The 19,737-nt window shown below is 38.3% G+C and overlaps 2 protein-coding genes and 1 long non-coding RNA gene across 7 annotated transcripts; 1 reads left to right on the plus strand and 2 right to left on the minus strand.

Annotated features, from left to right (window-relative positions):
* Nucleotides 1–230: 230 nt before the first annotated feature.
* LOC116031023 lies at nucleotides 231–3,719 on the minus strand. 3 transcript variants are annotated; one of them, XR_004100474.1, is made up of 8 exons: nucleotides 3,656–3,719; nucleotides 3,341–3,572; nucleotides 2,401–2,535; nucleotides 2,003–2,128; nucleotides 1,582–1,924; nucleotides 1,259–1,429; nucleotides 573–857; nucleotides 231–454 (listed from the first exon to the last, which is right to left on the minus strand). It is a non-coding gene; the product is annotated as an uncharacterized LOC116031023 (long non-coding RNA). The 3 variants fall into 3 exon arrangements; XR_004100473.1 differs by having other exon boundaries at nucleotides 573–1,429; nucleotides 1,582–1,921; XR_004100472.1 differs by having other exon boundaries at nucleotides 573–1,429.
* Nucleotides 1,426–4,092, plus strand: LOC116031022 (cytokinin dehydrogenase 6-like). Of its 2 annotated transcripts, none has more exons than XM_031273453.1 (5): nucleotides 1,426–2,104; nucleotides 2,357–2,484; nucleotides 2,575–2,835; nucleotides 2,928–3,190; nucleotides 3,292–4,092. In XM_031273453.1, the coding sequence occupies exons 1-5, from the start codon at nucleotides 1,492–1,494 to the stop codon at nucleotides 3,611–3,613; spliced, it is 1,587 nt and encodes a 528-aa protein (XP_031129313.1). In that variant the 5' UTR covers nucleotides 1,426–1,491; the 3' UTR covers nucleotides 3,614–4,092. The 2 variants fall into 2 exon arrangements, with proteins under 2 accessions (XP_031129313.1, XP_031129314.1); XM_031273454.1 differs by having other exon boundaries at nucleotides 3,324–3,466.
* Nucleotides 4,093–11,098: 7,006 nt separating this feature from the next.
* Nucleotides 11,099–13,860, minus strand: LOC116028911 (basic leucine zipper 24-like). Of its 2 annotated transcripts, none has more exons than XM_031270766.1 (2): nucleotides 12,813–13,666; nucleotides 11,099–11,506 (listed from the first exon to the last, which is right to left on the minus strand). In XM_031270766.1, the coding sequence occupies exons 1-2, from the start codon at nucleotides 13,372–13,374 to the stop codon at nucleotides 11,502–11,504; spliced, it is 567 nt and encodes a 188-aa protein (XP_031126626.1). In that variant the 5' UTR covers nucleotides 13,375–13,666; the 3' UTR covers nucleotides 11,099–11,501. The 2 variants fall into 2 exon arrangements, with proteins under 2 accessions (XP_031126626.1, XP_031126625.1); XM_031270765.1 differs by lacking the exon at nucleotides 11,099–11,506 and adding an exon at nucleotides 13,732–13,860 and having other exon boundaries at nucleotides 12,452–13,334.
* Between the last annotated feature and the right edge of the window lie 5,877 nt (nucleotides 13,861–19,737).

Raw genomic sequence — 19,737 nt, forward strand, 5'->3', positions numbered from 1 at the left:
TATCTTTTACACACTTTACCCAAATGAAAAGGACATATTTTACCAGAGATAAAAAAGATGAAGAGAGTGAATTGGTGGATGATGAATGAGCAAGGCGAGCGTGGCAGATGAAGAAAGAAATGAGATGAGATGAGAATGATCTCCATTCTCCATTTCTCCATAGATGACTGGACTCTCTCTCTCTCTCTTTCTCTCTCTCTCTATCTTTATTGTTCAAGATAAAAAAAAAATGATGATAAAGACAATGGATATTATTCCATCCATCTTTCAAAGACAAGATGATCACCCACATCAAAAGAGTCTGAGAATATCTGTGAATCTAACCCCCCCTATTCCTCATCCAAGTCCAAAAAAGCAAACATGTCTGCATAAAAGCAAGCACACAAATTCTTATTATATTCGCCGGTTTGGATTCCATGGCCAATCTCAAGATATAAAGCACTCGATTATCTATCTGTAAAACAAAACAAAAACAAAAACATTGAGGAAATCATAATCATAGTACAACGTTGAAGCTAAGGCTGGGGGGGGAGTGTTTGAAAAAACAACAAACAAAAACCAATGGTTCCGACCTGCTTGTCGATTTGTTGGGCTAGGTCATCAAGACTCTGGCATTGGCAGCATACTGGCAAAACAATTAAACAAACAGTCTTTCTTTCTTTCTTTCTTTCATTGTTTTCTCCGACTTGTCCTCTCTCTGCATCCATTCGTCGGCCCAGGGACCCAACCAACAGCTAGTCTATAGATCTTCCTTGAATAACAACACATTTATTCCAATTTCACGTGTCATATGGACCCCTAAATATCATGCCTGCACACATGATCCACCCCCCGGTCCACTCGTCCCTTTCATAGATCTGAATTTAGATACGCTATGTTTTTTGCCTCAATTCTAAACAAAACTCATCCTCAGAGTAACAAATTAAAGAAAATACGCATCCATGCACAACTGTTAGTCTGTTACCTTTCCTATAATGGCAAAGCTAATCCTCGACATAGTAATTGAGTAAAGATTACGATGGTTTTGTTTTTTTAAGGAAAAAAAATAAAAAGGTGAAAATATGGAATCAACTGTAAGTGAAAGTGAAAAGATTTGGGAAATCTTTGTTGTGACTTTTTTTTTTTTTTTTTTTGGGGCCTTCAACTTGGCATATGTGATGTTGTGTTGCTATAAATTAAAGAAGCAGAAAAAGGGAACTAAAAATATTTCTTTCAGACTATCCCACCAAAAGTAGCAAGTCTTCATACGGATGCTTACCATTGAAGATTGAAGATTGAAGGTTGAAGATTGGTTGACTCTGCCACCCAAATCTCCCTTTAAATTTCCTCCTCGACTCTTCAGCCTTGCCTGTTCTCGCCTCTACTTTTTCTTTTACTTCGAGCCCAAAAAACAACAGAAAGTTTCCACCTTTGCCTTGCCAAAAACTCTCTGGAAGAATTTAACGGGGGGAAAAGAAAAGAAAAAAACAAAAACAAAACAAAAAAAAAACAATGAGATACCTTCCAATCTGTCTTACCAAACAAAAGAACACTCTCTTCATAACAATTTTGTTACTAAGCTGCATAACTATAAAACTCGACCTGTGTTTCTCCAGTGTCCCGTCTTCGCTGAAGGCGCTTCAGCTCTACGGCCATTTCAGCTTTGAGAACAACGAATTAGCCGCCAGAGATTTTGGCAATCGATATCATCACCTCCCTTTGGCAGTTTTACACCCCAAGTCCGTCGCTGATATTTCCACAACCATAAAGCATGTTTGGCAAATGGGACCCGGCTCAGAACTGACAGTTGCTGCTAGGGGCCATGGCCACTCGCTCCAAGGTCAGGCACAAGCACACCAAGGAATCATAATCAACATGGAGTCACTCCGTGGAGGTGACATCATGCGTGTTCACGAAGGACGCTTCCCCTATGTGGATGTCCCTGCTGGGGAATTGTGGATAAATGTGTTGCATGAGACCCTGAAATATGGATTAGCTCCAAAATCTTGGACGGATTACCTACATCTTACAGTTGGCGGTACTTTGTCTAATGCAGGGATCAGCGGGCAGGCATTTCGACATGGCCCCCAAATCAGTAACGTCCATCAGCTCGAGGTTGTTACAGGTATATATAAGATCCTAATATACACTGCATAAGCATAACAGACACACCAGTCAATGGGCAACATTGCTTAAGTGAAAAATAAGCAAATAATATGACCAATAGCATTATCTATCCCTCCCATGTGATTTTTTATGTACTGAAAACTAAAATAGTATGCACACACGAGTTGGAACTTGAGCTTCAATTCATTCTACTACAGATGCCAAAAAGGCCATTGGTTAACTAATATCTAATGATAATCGCCTTTTGCAGGGAAAGGAGAAGTTGTAACTTGTTCAGAAGAACAGAATGCTGACCTCTTCCATGGAGTGCTGGGAGGACTCGGGCAGTTTGGCATAATAACTAGAGCAAGAATCTCTCTGGAGCCAGCGCCAAAGATGGTAAAAGAGCATACTACAGTAACAGATGTCGATAATAAACCGACTTGAGCCCTGTAACAGATTTCTAATATTATCTTCAATTGTTAACAGGTGAAATGGATAAGAGTACTCTACTCAGATTTCTTCACATTTTCCAGAGATCAGGAGCGCCTAATATCTGCAGAAAACACATTTGATTACATAGAAGGGTTGGTGATTAAAAACAGGTCAGGACTGATGAATAATTGGAGAGCATCATTCGACCCGAAAGACCCAGTTCAAGCAAAACAATTTGTATCAGACGGAAGAACACTATTTTGTCTCGAATTGACAAAAAATTTTGATCCCAATAATGCAGAGTCAGTAAGCAAGGTAAGGCACATCGCATCTTGATTCTTGTAAGAGAGTATTATTCCAGGTTTCAGGGCTATACTCTAAACTGATTCTTAAATTGACATTTGCAGGAAATTGAGAGCTTATTATCCCAATTGAGCTACGAACCATCAACTCTGTTTATGTCAGAAGTTTCTTATGTCGAATTCTTGGACAGAGTTCACGCATCAGAGAAAAAACTGAGAGAAAAAGGATTGTGGGATCTCCCTCACCCGTGGCTCAACCTTCTAGTTCCTAGAAGCAAGATACAATATTTTGCTTCAGAAGTCTTTGGCAATATTCTACGAGATACAAGCAATGGCCCTGTTCTCATCTATCCAGTAAACAAGTCAAAGTAATAATCTTACAAAATATATTATTTACTCAAGATTTAAGGACCATGTAATATCATTCACAGTACATTTTTCATCTCTTTTTTAAAATTTATTTTTTTAGGTGGGATAACAGGACTTCATTTGTTCCTCCAGAAGAAGATATCTTTTACCTGGTGGCCTTCCTATCACAAGCAAATCCCACATCCACAGGAACCGACGGCTTAGCTCATATATTAACTCAAAACCAAAGGGTTCTGGATTTCTGTGAGGATGCGCATCTTGGGGTAAAGCAATATCTCCCTCATTACAAGACACAGGAGCAGTGGCGGGCCCACTTTGGTCCACGCTGGGAAGTCTTTGTGCAGAGAAAATCAACTTATGATCCATTAGCTATACTTGCTCCTGGTCAAGGAATTTTTCGAAAAGCAATATCAGTTTTATGACACATGCTGCCTGCCTTTAAGTAATGACCGAACACAAATGACCTTGCAGCTCTAGCCTCTAGCAGAAGAAAAGTGGCAGGGAAATGGTTCCAACGTAATTGGAGTTGTTGCAACCAATATAAATGATAACTACTATTAGTTACATATTTCTTGAGTTTCCTCAGCAACTGCAAGTAAATGAAAGGCAGCAGCAGCTCTACAAAATTTTCATTTATAGAATCAGGAAGAAAATTATTAGATGTCATTTGGCAGAAGGTACTGGAAAATAGTATCCCCAGAAAGAAAATATATACCAAATATCCAAGTGAAAAGTAAATTGCATGCATAGTTTAAGTTCTTGACTGATGCTTTGTGATAACTAGAGGGTACCGTATCTGTGCCCTCAGGTAAAATATGAAAGCCAAAGAACATGTATTTAGAGTTTTATTTTTTAAAAAAAGGCAGTAAGTGGATATGAGAACGGATATATTCCTCCTGTAGTCCCTATCTTTTATGACTAGCCTATGATAATGCACATATTCCTCTTATGGTCCCTATCTTTTTATCCACTTCAAAACTTCAACCTCTTAATTGTAAAAGTAGCTATCTATGATTCCCCAACAATACAAAGTTAGCCACTTTTAATTCTTTTGTTAATAGTGCCATTAAATTTGGATGGTATCTGTGACAAAGGAACTCTTGGTGGATAACTAAGTATGAGCGTAATTGAAAGACAAGTTGTGGCTTAACTTTATCCTCCACTGTTAGCCACTCAAATATGCAAAGTTAGCCACCATCAAGAAAGCAATGATGTCAACAACAGAGGACTAACAGTGCTTAACTTCACATAATTGAGGGACCACGAGTAGCCACTTTTGAAGTCAAAAATGGTTAAAATAGAGACCAAGCAAGGACTAATAATGAGAATAATAGAATATTAGAAAACAGAGAGAAACATTTATATATGATGATGAGATATTTAAAATAACAGAAGCAAGTTAAGCTATGCCAAAGTTTTGCATTTGATGACCTAAAGCAAGAATATTGACAGAACAGCAGATCTTTGGCAACGTCATTACCGTATATTGCCACAGAAACACTTGAGTACCAATGGCACTTCGCAAGTAGTTGATGAGATGAGAAGAGGCTTCCTCGCCTCAAGGTTTGGAAATAATCTCCCTCCCTATTACATGTACCAGAAAAGGAATACCTTTCTTTTGGATGTTGATCTCAGAACAATTCATATTGAGTGCAGCTTACATTGTGATGACTGATGAGATAAAACAATAAAAGAAATTGCTCAGATGCCAAAGCACAAAGCAATAAGTTGAGTTTCCTCAGAACCTATGATCATAAATGAAGTTCTTTAAATTCACAACAAGCTCCAATGTTTTGTCCATAGATTGTGCCATTACTCCACTTATCTGTTCAGCATATCTATGCCTAATGCCAGGTGGAGCGCTTGGCTCAGTGAAGAAGGAAAACATCTATGAGTTCATCAGTATGCTAATGAATATATGAAGCCACAGAATTATGAATCAGAAAGTTTCAATCCAAACGTTGAAAATGACGAAAAAGGAAAGGAAAGTACTCATGCTGGTAATACGCGTTCCAGTGTTAGCAAAAGAAATCCTCAAAGTGGAAAAATACGGCAATTCAAGCATATAAAGTGATCTGGCTGAGAACTATAAGACAGTTGGTTAAACAGTTGCGCAACACCCGCTTCTTTTTACTCTCAGTAGTCCTGACAGTGATCAAATAAAGGAAGATCCAAGTGAGCACCTCTTTATTCACTCCAGAACCTTTCTTCTAAACATAAGTGATTCTTCCAAAAACATGATCACAAAACACACAAACTTCCACACATTCACTGAAAAAAAAAAAGAGCACATATAACAATGGCTATTTTTGAGATTTCTGCATTAGATAGGAAATAACCTAAAAGAAATGAGACATCAAAGAACAACTCTTGCTACTTCAACAACCAGTTTATTTGAATGGGCATTCTAACATATCCACAGAGCTATTTTTCTTCAGTACTAGGTGGCTAGCATGAATACAAAATAGGTAACGCTTAACATGACTATTCATGAACCAAAGTTTCAAAAAGGAAAGCAACTTTAACTAGTACTCCATATAAAAGCAGACCCTAATCAAGAACAATACAGTAGTCAATGAAATATGAGCAGCTAAAGAGCATGGCCAAAGGACATGTAAAAGTTGCACCTGTTGAAGATTCCAAAACAAGCACAATGTTGAAAACCATGGCTTTCTTCACAAAAATCCATTCCCACAATAAGATGGTTGGCTAGCATGAATACATAATAGGTTATTAGTAACATGACTATTCATGAAAAGAAGCTTCATAAAGTAGGTTTAACTAATATAAAACAGGACCCTATAGTAAAGAATAGTTTTTAAGTCAATGAAATATGAGCAGCCACAGAGCAGATCTGTAATGGCTGGCTAATCACCAATGGATGAAGAGAATGCATCTGATGAATATATATTTACTCAAGAAAGTATTTGAATTTTCAGATTTTCTTAACCCCACCATTCAAGACTGTTTTTGATATTCCTTCAAACACAATATATGCGAGAAGCTCTCTCTTTACAGGCTTCACCCTATCCAAACGTTAGGCAAAATCAGCACAACTATTGGGCAATTCGAAATGCCACACGAAAGGCTACATATATGTACAATTCCTTACAAAAGTCAATTGTGATTGTTTTTGAGCCATATTACACAAACTATTGTGAATCCTAAAAACATCTGTAAGTTCTTCTTTCGAGTGTTTAAAAGAGGGAAAGGATCATTATTATGAAGAAAAATTAAAAGAACAATTGCAAAGAAGAAGAAGAAAGATTTGTTTCTAAAAGGAAGTACCGCTTTTGTTTTTTTCAATTCTACAGCTGAATTTGTTAAAAATTACGTTTAGAAAAACAAAACTTTAAGAAAGCATACTAACGATGCTGAGGTTTGAATTGAAGTGTGCGTTCCATTGCAAAGTTTGTCGGTTTTGTTATATAACCACAAAGCTTAACAATTTATAGTGTTTTGAGCACGGTATACTTAAGGGTGGAAATAGGTTGAGCCGAGTCGAGTCGAACTTTAGAAAATTAGGTCTGAGCCTGTTACAAAAATATAAAGTCTGAGCCTGTTGTAGGCTTTTTGTTAGGCTCAAGCTTGAACCTACAATTGATCTGGTCGGGCCTGAAGACTTTTTAAAAACCTGTTTAGTATTTAGTACATTAAGGGAGCGTTTGGTTCAGGATATCTTAGATCAATCATTATTGCATGGACCATGGTCCACACAGCTGTGTGGACCAAAAATAAAAAGTACATTATTTTTGTACTGAAGGTACATTATTTGATATATACTATCAAATAATGGACCTACAGTACAAAAATAATGTACTTTTTATTTTTGGTCCACACAGCTGTGTGGACCAAAAATAAAAAGTACAGTATTTTTGTACTGTAGGTACATTATTTGATAGTATATATCAAATAATGTACCTTCAGTACAAAAAAAAAAAAAATTTTTTTTTTTTTTGTACTGAAGGTACATTATTTGATATATACTATCAAATAATGTACCTACAGTACAAAAATAATGTACTTTTTATTTTTGGTCCACACAGCTGTGTGGACCATGGTCCATGCAATAATTTGTCATCTTCGATTACCTAGGTAATCTGAGTCTGGTAAAGTTATATTACCTTGTTTGGTTCAGGTTATGAGATTACTTGGGCTATGTTTGGCAAACCTAGCTGAAATGGTAGCTGAAAGCTGAAAAGTTATAAGCTCGAAGCTGAAATCTGAAGAGTTGTTAAGCTAGCTGTTATAAGTGTTTGGTAAAATTAGCTTTTTGATAAGTTGATAAATGTAAAAAGACTAAAAAGGACATCTACATAAAAGTTAAATAATTTTAAATTTAAATAGGTTTGTTTAGATATTAAAATATAAAATAATGAAATCAATATATTTTAATAAAATATAAAGTAAGAACATATATTTAAAAATATATAAAGTAAAACAAAATGTTTATAATTCATAAAATTAGTTCATACAAAAATTATTGTTCAAACACAAATATCAAATTAAAATTACAACGAAACATATTGAAGAAAAAAAGCCAAAAGAGTTTTAATTGGGAGGGATAAATGATGTCATTTATTTAAAATAATAAGGATAAAGATGGAAAAAAGTTAAGAAGCTACTAGCTTATTTTTGAAAAGCTACCTGAGGTAGCGTTTCAAAATAAGCTCTTATTTTAAGCTACTAGCTTATTTTGAAAGCATTACCAAACAAAACTTATAGCTTATTTGTAGCTTAAAATAAGCTATAAGCTCCTAAATAAGCTCTGCCAAACAGAGCCTTGGTAATGTTATATTCCCTCAAAGTTGATGTAGCGGTAATGTTTCAAGGTAATGTGATTACCCCCGTTTTTTTAGGTAATCTTAGATTACCTTGAATTATTCCAACTTTGCCCTTGCTAACTAATTTTTATACAACAACAACAACAACAACGTATATAAAATAAATATATATTTATATAATCAAATATACATGTGTGTGTGTGTGTATATATATATTTTAATATTAAGCATCGATATATTCATACATATAAATTAATAAATACACACTCTGAAGACACACATATATATAAATAAATAAACAAATAATATATATATTGAGGACATTATAGTAAATTGATCCATATAACCTAAAATATAACCCTTAACCAAACAAAGTAATATTATTTTCCACAATCCAAACAAACACATAAGGTAATCTTACATTCCCACAATCTCACATTACCTTCCTGAAGGTAATCGTATTACCTGAGGTAATCCAAGATTCCGTGAACCAAACGACCCCTAAAGGATTCAAAATAAGTACTACTTTGAGCCTATTTAAAGCCTACGTGTTAAGAATTTTTAAAAACATTAATAAGTGTATATAAATAATTTAAGAAATATACATAATGCAAAATTAATACATAATTACATCTTTTCAAAAAAAAAATACATAATTACATAAGTATATCACCACAATGCATAGCATTAAAATATAAATAAAATTAAACAAGTCACGACTTTAGCATGCTCGTTAATTTGTTTAGAAATAAATTCAATTGTATTATTATTTGTTATCCTATATAATATCATAAATAATTAACAATCAACTCACATAATTAAGTTGCGACATTTCATTAAATATTATGACAGTAAGAACAATTAATAAAAAATTAAACAATAAGAACACTTATAACATGATTAACATCAATGTTTATAGTTGAATCATAATTTAGAATGAAATTTTGGAGGTGAAGAGTTAGAGTTTGGTAATTATATATACTTGGGGTTATATTGTAAATATAAAAATATATTAGGTATAAAATAGAATATATAGGCCAGACCTGTAGGCCTGAAGGCTGAGCCTGGTATATATAGGCTTAGCCTATTTAGGTTAATAGGCTTTGAAGTTAGCTCAAGTCTGGCCTTTTTACTATACGAGCTAGGCCTAACTAGGCCTTAATTAAGTTTGGACATAAGCCCCTACAAAGGGGTTTGGCAAATTATACCGTGCACCACGGTGCACATAGCAATGTGCGCCACGTACGTAAACCACGGTGCACCAAGGCTTGGCCGAGGACTGACCTCGGCCAAGCTTTGGCCCAGGACAGGCTCGGCCATTTTTTTTTTTTTGCTCTGAGCGCGAGATTGGCCGAGGACTGACCTCGGCCAAACTTTGGCCGAGGACTGACCTCGACCAAAATAGATAGTTTTTTTTTTTTTTTTCTTCATGACGGACCATCAGCGAATTACATGTTTTTTGCGTTGCGCGGACTTTTTCTCTAGCTTACTGATCCTTGCTTCCTCGCTCAGGTCGCACATCCTCTTCTTGATGTTGGAAGCTGAAGGCTCAGGGTCTTCTTCCTGTCGCCACACATTGTCGAGTAGGTTTTGTTGATGCTGGTACTGTCCCGGATACTCAACGAATTGAGTAAAATATCCGCTCTACACCAGTTCCTCTATTTGTCCTTTTAAAGTATGGCACTCGTTAGTATCATGCCCAACCTGCCGGTGGAACCGACGGTACTTGGTTTGGTCCTCGCACGTAGAAACTGCCATACACTCTGAGGGAAAATGCACCATTCCCATTTCCTCAGCGTGACTTAAATCACGCTAACCGAGTGAGTAAGCGGTGTTAAGTGCCGCGGTGGGGTGAGAAGAGGCCTTCCCTGAACTTTCCCATTCGTTGCGGATAACTGGTTTGGGCGTGGTGCCTGGTTGGACGGACCAACTTTATCAGGTTGCCCACCTTTCCTACCTTCCTCCTCATCTTTCTTTTTTCTGTGGGCCTCTTCTGCCTCAGCGTATCGGTTGGTTGTCCTCATCATGTCCTCATAGAAGCGTGGGTGGTGGGCGTTCAGTTGTTTGTGGAAATCGCATGACCTTAATGCTTGGATGAATATGAGGATTGTTGCCTTCGAGTCGAAATCATATACATTATTGACCTCTTTGTTCTATTTGCTTACAAAATTTCGCAAGCTTTCCCCCCTATCTTGTTTTACTCCACAGAGATGCGAGAATGGCTTTTTATGTTGTATATTTCCGGAGAAATAGGTTAGGAAATTTTTGGACAGTTCTACAAAAGTATGGATCGATCCGTCTGGGATTGTATTGAACCAATCCTGCGCCACTCCGTCCAAAGTAGACAAGAACGCTCTGCACATGATGGCGTTGCTTGCCCCCGTCATCACCATGGTTGCCTTATATCTTGTCATATGGGCACGCGGGTCAGAAGTCCCGGTGTAAGCCTTGATGGTGGGTAGCCGAAAATCTTTTGGGAGGGGTACCTCCATTATGTCCGAAGAGAATGGAGCAGCCATCCTTACCTCCGGCTCTGGTGAATGCTCTCTTGCTTCTACTTTCCTCTCTAAGTCGTCTATCTGCCTCTGGAGTTTTTCAACCAAGTCTTCCTGTGGGGTTCTGCGTCTAGTGGAGTGACACAGAGCCGGTCCACCAGATTCGCCCAAGACCCATCGGCTAGGGGTCGCCGTCCTGTCGTTGGGTTCTCTCTTGTCTTGGAGATCGCACCTCCACCTCTGGAGGAGACGGTGGTGGTGGTGGGACCTGGCCTTGCACTCCTGCTACTAGTTGAGCCATCGTTGCCGCCGCCTGTTGGATGACCTGCGTCGCCGCTTGGAAGTCCGTGACTTGGATGGGAGCAGCATTCACTAGGAGGGGAGCGCGACCCCCATCATGGTTGTTGTTGATTTGGCTGCGAAGATCACCCTCGAGGCGATCTCCCACATGGTTACTGTTGAGCTGCTCACGAAGATCACCCGTGGGGTGACCATTGTTCACTTGACGAGAACCATGAGAGCTGCTGGATCTGGATTGTGCCATCGATAATGATGAGATGAGCTGGGTGTTTTGTGATTTTGTGAAGTTTGCCTGAAATCTGATCTCGGCTCTCAACGAAAGCACCAATGACGGTAATAATGTGTTACCGATATCTTTTATTAATAATATAAATGCAAGAGTACAAATAGTTCAGTACAGTAGTGTTTTCTCAGTAGTGAGTTCAGCTTAGTAAATGTTGCCTCCCCCTGCAAGTGTTGTGAGCGCCCTTTTATATTCATGAGCGCAACGTCCTATCTTAAATGCATAGTAATGGAGTGTTAGTGCTGAGGAGTCGTTGGAGTACCATTGGAGTGAAATGCTGAACGGCTAGTTTGAACGTCCTTTCATTGTCTTGTCCTTGGGTGCTGCCCGTGGTTCCGGGTCGGGTACCCAATTACCCTGTCACTAGCCCCCCACTCTTCAGCTAGTGAGAGTGGCCGAGGTAGCTGAGGAGTAATAGCTCGGTACTGGTTCCGGGTCGAGTACCTAATTACCCTGTCAATGCACAACACAAACATGCACCATTAGATACGCATCACCAAAAAACACACCACTAGGTATGCAAATATACACCACACAGTGTTCGGAAATGCACAATTAGGGGCAGGGGGAGTTATGGTGCATTATTTTGGGTGTGTTGTGTGTTTTTTGGTGTTTTTGTGTATTTTCATTGTTGTGCATTTTGTAACATTGAGTGGTGTATATTTGTATACATAGTGGTGTATACCGCACCAACCGCACGGGGAGGCGTGACCATATTTGAGCAAATATATATATATATATATATATATATATATATATATATATATATATATATATTTATTTATTTATTTATTTATTTATATGAACCCTAGGAGGCCGCCCAACCCGCCCTTGTTTAGGACCGGCTCGGATGATGGACTAGGGTTCACATAACATTATAGATTTATAGACCATGGATTGAAACAACGAGGTATAGAATTTATATTCGTAAATACAGAATATCATAACACAAGACATTAAAAAAAAAAATCACAACACAAGACACATAACATAGCATAATGGACCCAACTAGATTGAAAAAAACGAGGTACAAAACTCATACTCGTAAGATATAGAATTTCATAACATAAGACACAAAAATTCATAACACAAAATACATCCACACATTATATATTTACATATTTTTCAAATATGATTTAGGTACATAATTTGCTTAATTCATAGGTACAAAATTTTATAACACAGACACATAAATTTATAACATAAGACAAACTAATTTGCTTTAGGTACAGAATTTATATTCATAAGGTATAGAATTTCCTAACATAAAACACATAAAGTTATAATACAACACACAAATACATAAACTAGAGTCCATTGTGCAATGTGAACCTTGGTCTATGGTATAACGGTTGGGCTGGGATTGCCCCCACAATTAGACACTACGGATCATCTGACTGATATGTAACACAAGTACATTCTCTAGGTTTATATTCACTTGTAAGTGCTAATTTACAAAGCTTGATGAATACACATCAAAGAAAACACTGTGCTATTACACAAGGAACATGACAGGCAATTGGTCCGAGTAGTTGCCAGAATTATAATGTATCTGATCTACTATACAACATGTGATTTCCACAAATATGTACAAGTAAGTACCCTACATATATATGCATATTCTTGGTGCCAAAAAAGGTAGATAATGCTTCATTTGCAGTGAATGTGAATACATAAACTAGCTAAGTAAGGTCAAGATTTGATCATTCCTTTGTATAATGAGCATGAGATGAAGATGACAGTAAGGAGTGAAGCTTACTTTTTTGTTCATCACTTCCCATGTGATTCACACAATCAGCAGTAGCAGGCTGAGGCTGGCAATAATGTTGTAAAGAAAACATCATTTTGTTCTTCCCACATCCACTAGATTGCTTGAAAAGAGTGGCGGAATCGCAGTGTTTTTGGAAGGGAAAACCACTCCCCGATCCCTCGCTATCAATAATCTTGTCTCTAAGTTTCAGCAATAGACCTCTAAGCCTCATGACCTCTGCCTCAAGAACCACCTGCCTCTCTACTTTCTTAACCATCTGCTCATTCAAAGCTCTCAATTTCCTCACTTCCTCCTCCAAGTAAGCCGTGTGAGCCTTCTTCTTCTCTCGATACTTCCTAACCGCTTCTCGATTCCCAGAAGCCCTTCTTCTAGCCTCACCATCACTCTGCAGGGAAGTATAGATATGGTTGTGGGTGTGAGTACAAGTTTGGGCATTTCTCCTCAACTTCTCATCAAGAACTGAACCAACAGATAGAAGTGATGCCTGAGCTTGAACATTACTAGATGAATCTGCAGAATTCAGAACCAGAAAATGATCTGAGACCTCCATTTCTCCCTTGCTAACCGGAGTTCAAAGAATCAGCAAGATTTCCTTTTAATGAAAAGAAGGGAATATTTTTCACAGTGGGTAAATAATTTATTCAGGCAAGAACATGTGCCCCCGGCATGAATTGATTCCCAATCCCACTAAACTTTACAACACAAAGAAACAGAACAATCACCCTAGCTATTCAATCAAGAAAAAGCTAAAAGGTAGCAACTTTTTGAACAATAATTAAAGTCCCAAAGGGAGAATCAAAAATTAAAGTGGGAAAACAAGAAAACGCTTGTTCTTGCTCTTTCTTTTTGTCATTCAGAGAAGGGATTCTTCTGATGATGAAAGCAATGAAGGGGGTTTAAGGTTTACCTGATATTTTGCTTTGCATGACTGGCCACAAATCTCTCCACTGTCTCTACTAACTAATCAGATAATGATGACAAATTTCAGAATATATGTCAACTGCAATTGGACTATGGAAATAGTAACCTTATAACTCAGGAACAACTAAGGGGGCGTTTGGTTTTCTGCAAATGAGAATGACTTCCATTACAATGTTTAATTTGTTTTCTGATTTTTAGAATTACAGCATCGGAATTGAAATCTCAAAAACATTGTCTATCTACTTCATTCTCCTTTCATTCCCATTTTGTAGTCTTTCTTTTCTTTCTTCTGCAAACGGCTGCCATCATTTTTTTTAACTTAAATTCCGGTCTGAGGTTGTACATAAACAAGAATTTTAAAATGAGTTCTAATGGAGCTATGGGCTTGATACCAATGACAATCATTACGACTCTGTTGACCATATCATCAAATAATGTACATTCGGTATAAAAATAATGTACATTGTATTAAGGAGATGCACATTTTTTGTGTACTGAATGTACATTATATTGTATAATGTCCATTCAGTACACAAATAATGTACATTTAATATATTAAAAATATACTTTTTGTTTATGGTTCACACAGCGTTATGTGGATCATGATCCACACAATAATTTACCATAGCCATGACAATTGGGTCAAAGAGTAGAAATACGAGAGTGAATTAGGTTTAGGAAATAAAACTTTCACTTGACTTCTTTCATTTGTCATTGGTCAGAGGCAACTTCCAACTAACTTCTTGGTTGGTTTGTCAACCCTTGGTTGGGCTTCTAAGTTGAGCCACTGAGCCTAATTTATGCCTTTATTTATTTAAACATCATTGTAACTTAATTGCAAAATTCTAACCGTTTGGGCCGTTACTATTATATTACTCCGTATTATTTTTCAACCCAATTTTCAAATATCGACCCTGTTTTATAGTGAGATCAATTTATTAAAAATCCTCATTGACGTAATTTGTGAAATCACTACGAAAAGTATGTGTTACTATAATTGCACCTCACGCACGTGAGGCGCATTTCTTCTCCTCCAGTGGGCCCCACTCTCCACTGTCAAGAATCATAATTTTGTAGTAGAAAATTTTTTCAAAAAATCATGTCCTACATTTATTAAAACCCCACCCAAAAAATGTTACTATTCCAAAATCACATTAAAACCCATAAATGGGGATGACCTTAGCCCGTTTAATATAATTATTTTTCCCTCTGCTAATCAGAAAATTTATATTGTGGACCAGAGTCCACATAGCTTTGTGGATCTTATATCAAAATTATGCCATTTTGATCTTTAAATTTTAACGGATTCTTAGTTTTCCCATTTCTCATGTTTCTACACAGCTAATAATATATTTCGGGTACAGAATTCTAATTTTAAGGGATAGAATTTTATAACACAAGACACAAAAACTCACAGCATAAGATATGCATACATGTTACATATTTACTTATTTTCAAATATGATTTAGGTAGATAATTTATGTTCTATAGGCATAGAATTTCACAACACAAGACATAAATTCATAACATAAGATACACAATATGTTGTGTGTTACACAACTACTAATCTATTAATGGTACAAAATTCATACTCTTAAGTTAATTACATAAATTAATAACACAAGACACAAAAATTGCCAGCACACGTGGATGATTTACTATGAAATTTTTGCAGTGGTCTGGGTTTAATTTTTCCAATCTAGTTATGCTTTATTCAATGTTCTTGTTTTGTGGTTAATTGTATTAAAACTTTGTCAATCCTGTTAGGAACATCATGTAATAGGTTTTGATGATACCAACTGTAAGTGAAAATCCCCAAGTCTCGAAAGATAGGAATCAATGTAAGTTCGACAAGTAAACTAAGAGCGAAAATACAACCGGGTAACTTGAGCTCAACTTGGAAAATATTTAAGCTTGAGGTAAACTTGTATGAACATCTTAGAAGAATCGTGTTGTAATCTCATAGATAGATCAGTAGAAGGCACGAGACGACACTGGAGGAATAAGGGTCTGCGAGACATCAACTAAGTCTCGAGACATAAGCAGAGTTCGAGAGGTAGTACCTCTCGATACAACCATCCAGTTCGAGACATCAAACAATCGAGACATCAACCTTGGTCTCGATAAACTGACACTTCTCCAGTCATGCTGAATGACAGTCAGGAAGCATACTTAAAGTTTGGAGAAGAAGAATATCATGGAGATAAAATAATGAAGAGGTGCCGAACGTGAGTTTTCAAAATGGACGGAAATGGATGACACATCAGATTTCCACCACAAACGGTCAAAAGGTGCACCAATGCTGAAGTGGTCTGATTCCCTACAAACAAGGAATAATGGGAATATAAAAAGAGTAACTTTTACCAAAAGACGAAAGTGGAGCATGGACTCAAGAAAGTGAACTATGGAATATTTACTACAAGACAAGAGGTTCAAGTTACAAGATCACCACTCCATGAAATATGCTGAAAAGATGCAAGTCCCATACACATCATGGGAGACAAATTTCAAACGGAATAATTTTCCCTCCAACGGAATTATTCCTCAACTCTCATATAAAAAGGACGTGAAGACACAAAGGGAAATAGAGTTGGAAAATTTGAAAGAGGTGTCTGATTCAAACGTTCAAGTGCAAGTACTAAATTTGGAATATCATCCTGATATTCAAAACAGCGAGAAAACACATCTTAGTGTTTGAGAGAGTTACAAAGCTTAAACTGTTATACATCTAGAAGGTGACCGAAGCTGCTCTACACCGAAGTTGATTCAACGATAGCTTGTGGTCAGATTGGAGTCTGTTACATTCAACTGTGACAACCAAAAACACCTTGCTTTGGATTAAGCAAGAGAGGTGGAGTAACCTGGCAGCTGTCCGAGTGAAAGAAACCTGAGGCTTGACGCGGGCTTGGTGATCAAAGGTCAAGTGCTCGAGAGGTGGAGTAACTGGAAGCGGGGAGAAAGACCTTGGAGAGGCGGAGTAACCTGGGAGCTGTCTTGTGAAGATCCTGAGGCTTGAGGCGGGCTTGGTGATCAAAGCTCAAGTGCTCGATAGGTGGAGTAACAAGAAGCGGGGCGAAAAACCTGAGGCTTGAGGCGGGCTTCGTGATCAAAGCTCAAGCGCTCGATATTGTACTAAAAAAGGGAAGTTTTTAGTGCAATCCTTCCAGGGAGTTTCTGGAAGAAGAGTGGACGTAGGCGGGTTGGCCGAACCACTTAAAAATCTCTCTTGCATTTACTTACTGCTTTTATCTCTCGCTAACCTCTCGATTGCACTACATATAAACACACCTCTCGAACTAACTCAAACTCGTGCTAACTAAAAGGGGATAACATTTCCGCTGCGCATAAAACTTTGTCTTCACCTCGTGAGGTATCGAACCTAAACATCCTAAGTTCAATACACACGAGAGGTCGAAAAGATTTGCAAAATCTTATACAAGTCTATTCACCCCCCCCTCTAGACTTGTACCCCATCCCCTTGGGACCAACAATTGGTATCAGAGCAAGTTCTCTGATCGATATAAACCTTTGTTTATATTGCCTAGAGATCCTTCTTTGAAAAATCTTTTAAAGGTTTTCAAAGCACGAGATAATTTTTCTAATATGGATAGCATGTTGTCGAGACATCTTCTCTTTGATCTTAGCAGGTTCGATGACTGAAAAACACGCATGCTTGCGTATCTATCAGCCCTCCATGATGAGATGGCCGAAGTTATAACATCTGGACCAGTCAAGATCATGATGGTAAACACGGCTGCTGAGCAAACCAGGGAAACACCAAAGTATGTCCCCAAACCTAGGGAAGAATGGACAAGTGATGATAGGAAGAGAAACAACCTGGACAACATTGCCAAGGATATTCTCTTCAGAGCTATAGACGAAACCATCTTCCCAAAAGTAAGAAAGTGCAAAACGGCGAAAGAGGTATGGGATACTTTGATGTTAATTGGTGAAGGTGACGAACAGGAAAAGGAGAACAAGCTCACCGTGGCCATGAAGAAGTTCGAAGACTTCAAGATGAAGCCAGGGGAAAGCATCGACAGCATGGAATCTCGTTTCATGAAGCTATCAATAGAGATCAGTGATCTCGAGAAGGAGATTCCACAAAAGGAGCTAAATCTGAAGGTCTTACGAGGCCTTACCAAGGAGTGGGAAATGAAGGTGATCACAATGCGTGATCACAGGGATTTGAAGAACACCACAACCGACCAACTGTTCAGAGATCTCAAAGCCTTCGAATTTGAGATGTTTCCGAGAGATGAGGACGTGGTGGACAGACGGAATGTGGCACTGGTTGCGGACCAACCAACCACCTCCTCAAGGTCAGATCCTAATCCCACTGATTTTTTATCTGACGAACAGTTTGCTTTCTTCATGAGAAAATTCAGGAAGTTTATGAAGAAGACACCGGAAAGCAATACAAGTTCACCTTCCTCCTCAAGAAGGAAAAATGAGAGATACACATCCAGAAGAATGGAGGAAGAAGATCAAGGTCTATGCTATAACTGCAGGAGGCCAGGACACTTCAAGGCTGAATGCCCTTACCCACCAGTAAGCAAGCATCAAGGTCAGGAAGGCAAGGATTCCAGAAGAAAAGAGGAATCCAGAGAGAGGCTAGCCAAAGGTAGCCTCAAGGGAGAAACAAAGACATACCTGCGCAGGAAGGCGCTAGTTGCTGAGGAACTCGAGAAGACAATCGAGGAGTCCGAGACATCGAGCTCCAGTGATAGCAGCAGCAGCTCAGAGGATGAGAGGGGGCTCATCTGCTTATACACTACAGAAGAGGAGGATCAATGCTTGATGGCTATCAATAATGAGGTAACCTCCCCTTCCACATCTCGCTGCTCTATTTCTACTTCTCAATGTTCTTCGTTTAGAAGCGATGAGGACCCCTTCGAGACTATGGAATTGATCAGAAGGAACCTCAAAATCGCTAACAGCACTCATGCCAAAATTAGGGAAGAAAACAGCAAGCTAACCGCTGAAAGAGATATGCTTAAGAACGTCTCGAAAGAGAATTCAGAGCTAATTCTCAAAGTAAGTGAGTTAGAAGCTAAAGTAATCCTACTGACTGAAGAGTGCAAAGCTCGAGAGACCAGAGAGCTTAATCTTAGAAAGGTCATAGCATCATACACTAATTCCTCCAAAGCTATGGAGAAAATGGTGGATGATTACAGACCAGCAAATGACAGAACCGGTCTCGGGTTTCGTCGGAACAGTCTCTCGAGAGATAAGCAGACCAATGGTTTGGGAACTTCAAGAAATGGAGGATCTCAACCCAAACCAAATAAAGGTCATAAAGGACCAACAGAAAAGACCAGAGTAGCTATTCATAAACCGTCCCTATACACCAGCAATGGAAAGTATAGGAAAGCTACGAAGAATGGCCGGGTAAACAATATCGAGAGATCACCTCACTATCTCTCGCAAGGCCATTCCAAGTACAAAAAGAGCTACATTCCATATAATGCGCCTCAAGGCAAGTATGGAAGGTCTGAGATCCACATAGTTAGGAACTCACGGATGGAGAAAGGCAGACTCTATCCATCTAGTGAGAATTGGTCATCAAATTACAATTTCTGGAAAAAACCTCACTTTCAGCAATTTCACATGACCAAACAGCGTATGAAAGGCATGGTGCATAAGCCGATCGAAAAGTCTATACCTAAGTTGATTTATGCACCAAAGAGGCCCAAAACATTTGCTAGCATTCCTTATGATTATCAAACGTACAATGGCTACATTGCGCCTAGGCCTGGAATAATGGGCACAAGGTATAAATGGATGCCTAAACTCACTAACCCACCAGGACCCAAAGTTTGGGTACCTAAACTTGCCTAATTTCCTTGCAGGACACCANCCAAAAGCAAATGCCAGATTATGAGCGAGAAATCTCTCGAAGTCGTCTTGGAAGCAGCAAGGAAAGGAAACATGTACATAGTGGATTGGAGGTCTGCAAAACCATCCCTATGTATGCTAGCAAGGAGCAAGG

The sequence above is a fragment of the Ipomoea triloba genome, chromosome 9 (assembly GCF_003576645.1).
Source record: "Ipomoea triloba cultivar NCNSP0323 chromosome 9, ASM357664v1".
Classification (NCBI taxonomy): Eukaryota; Viridiplantae; Streptophyta; class Magnoliopsida; order Solanales; family Convolvulaceae; genus Ipomoea; species Ipomoea triloba.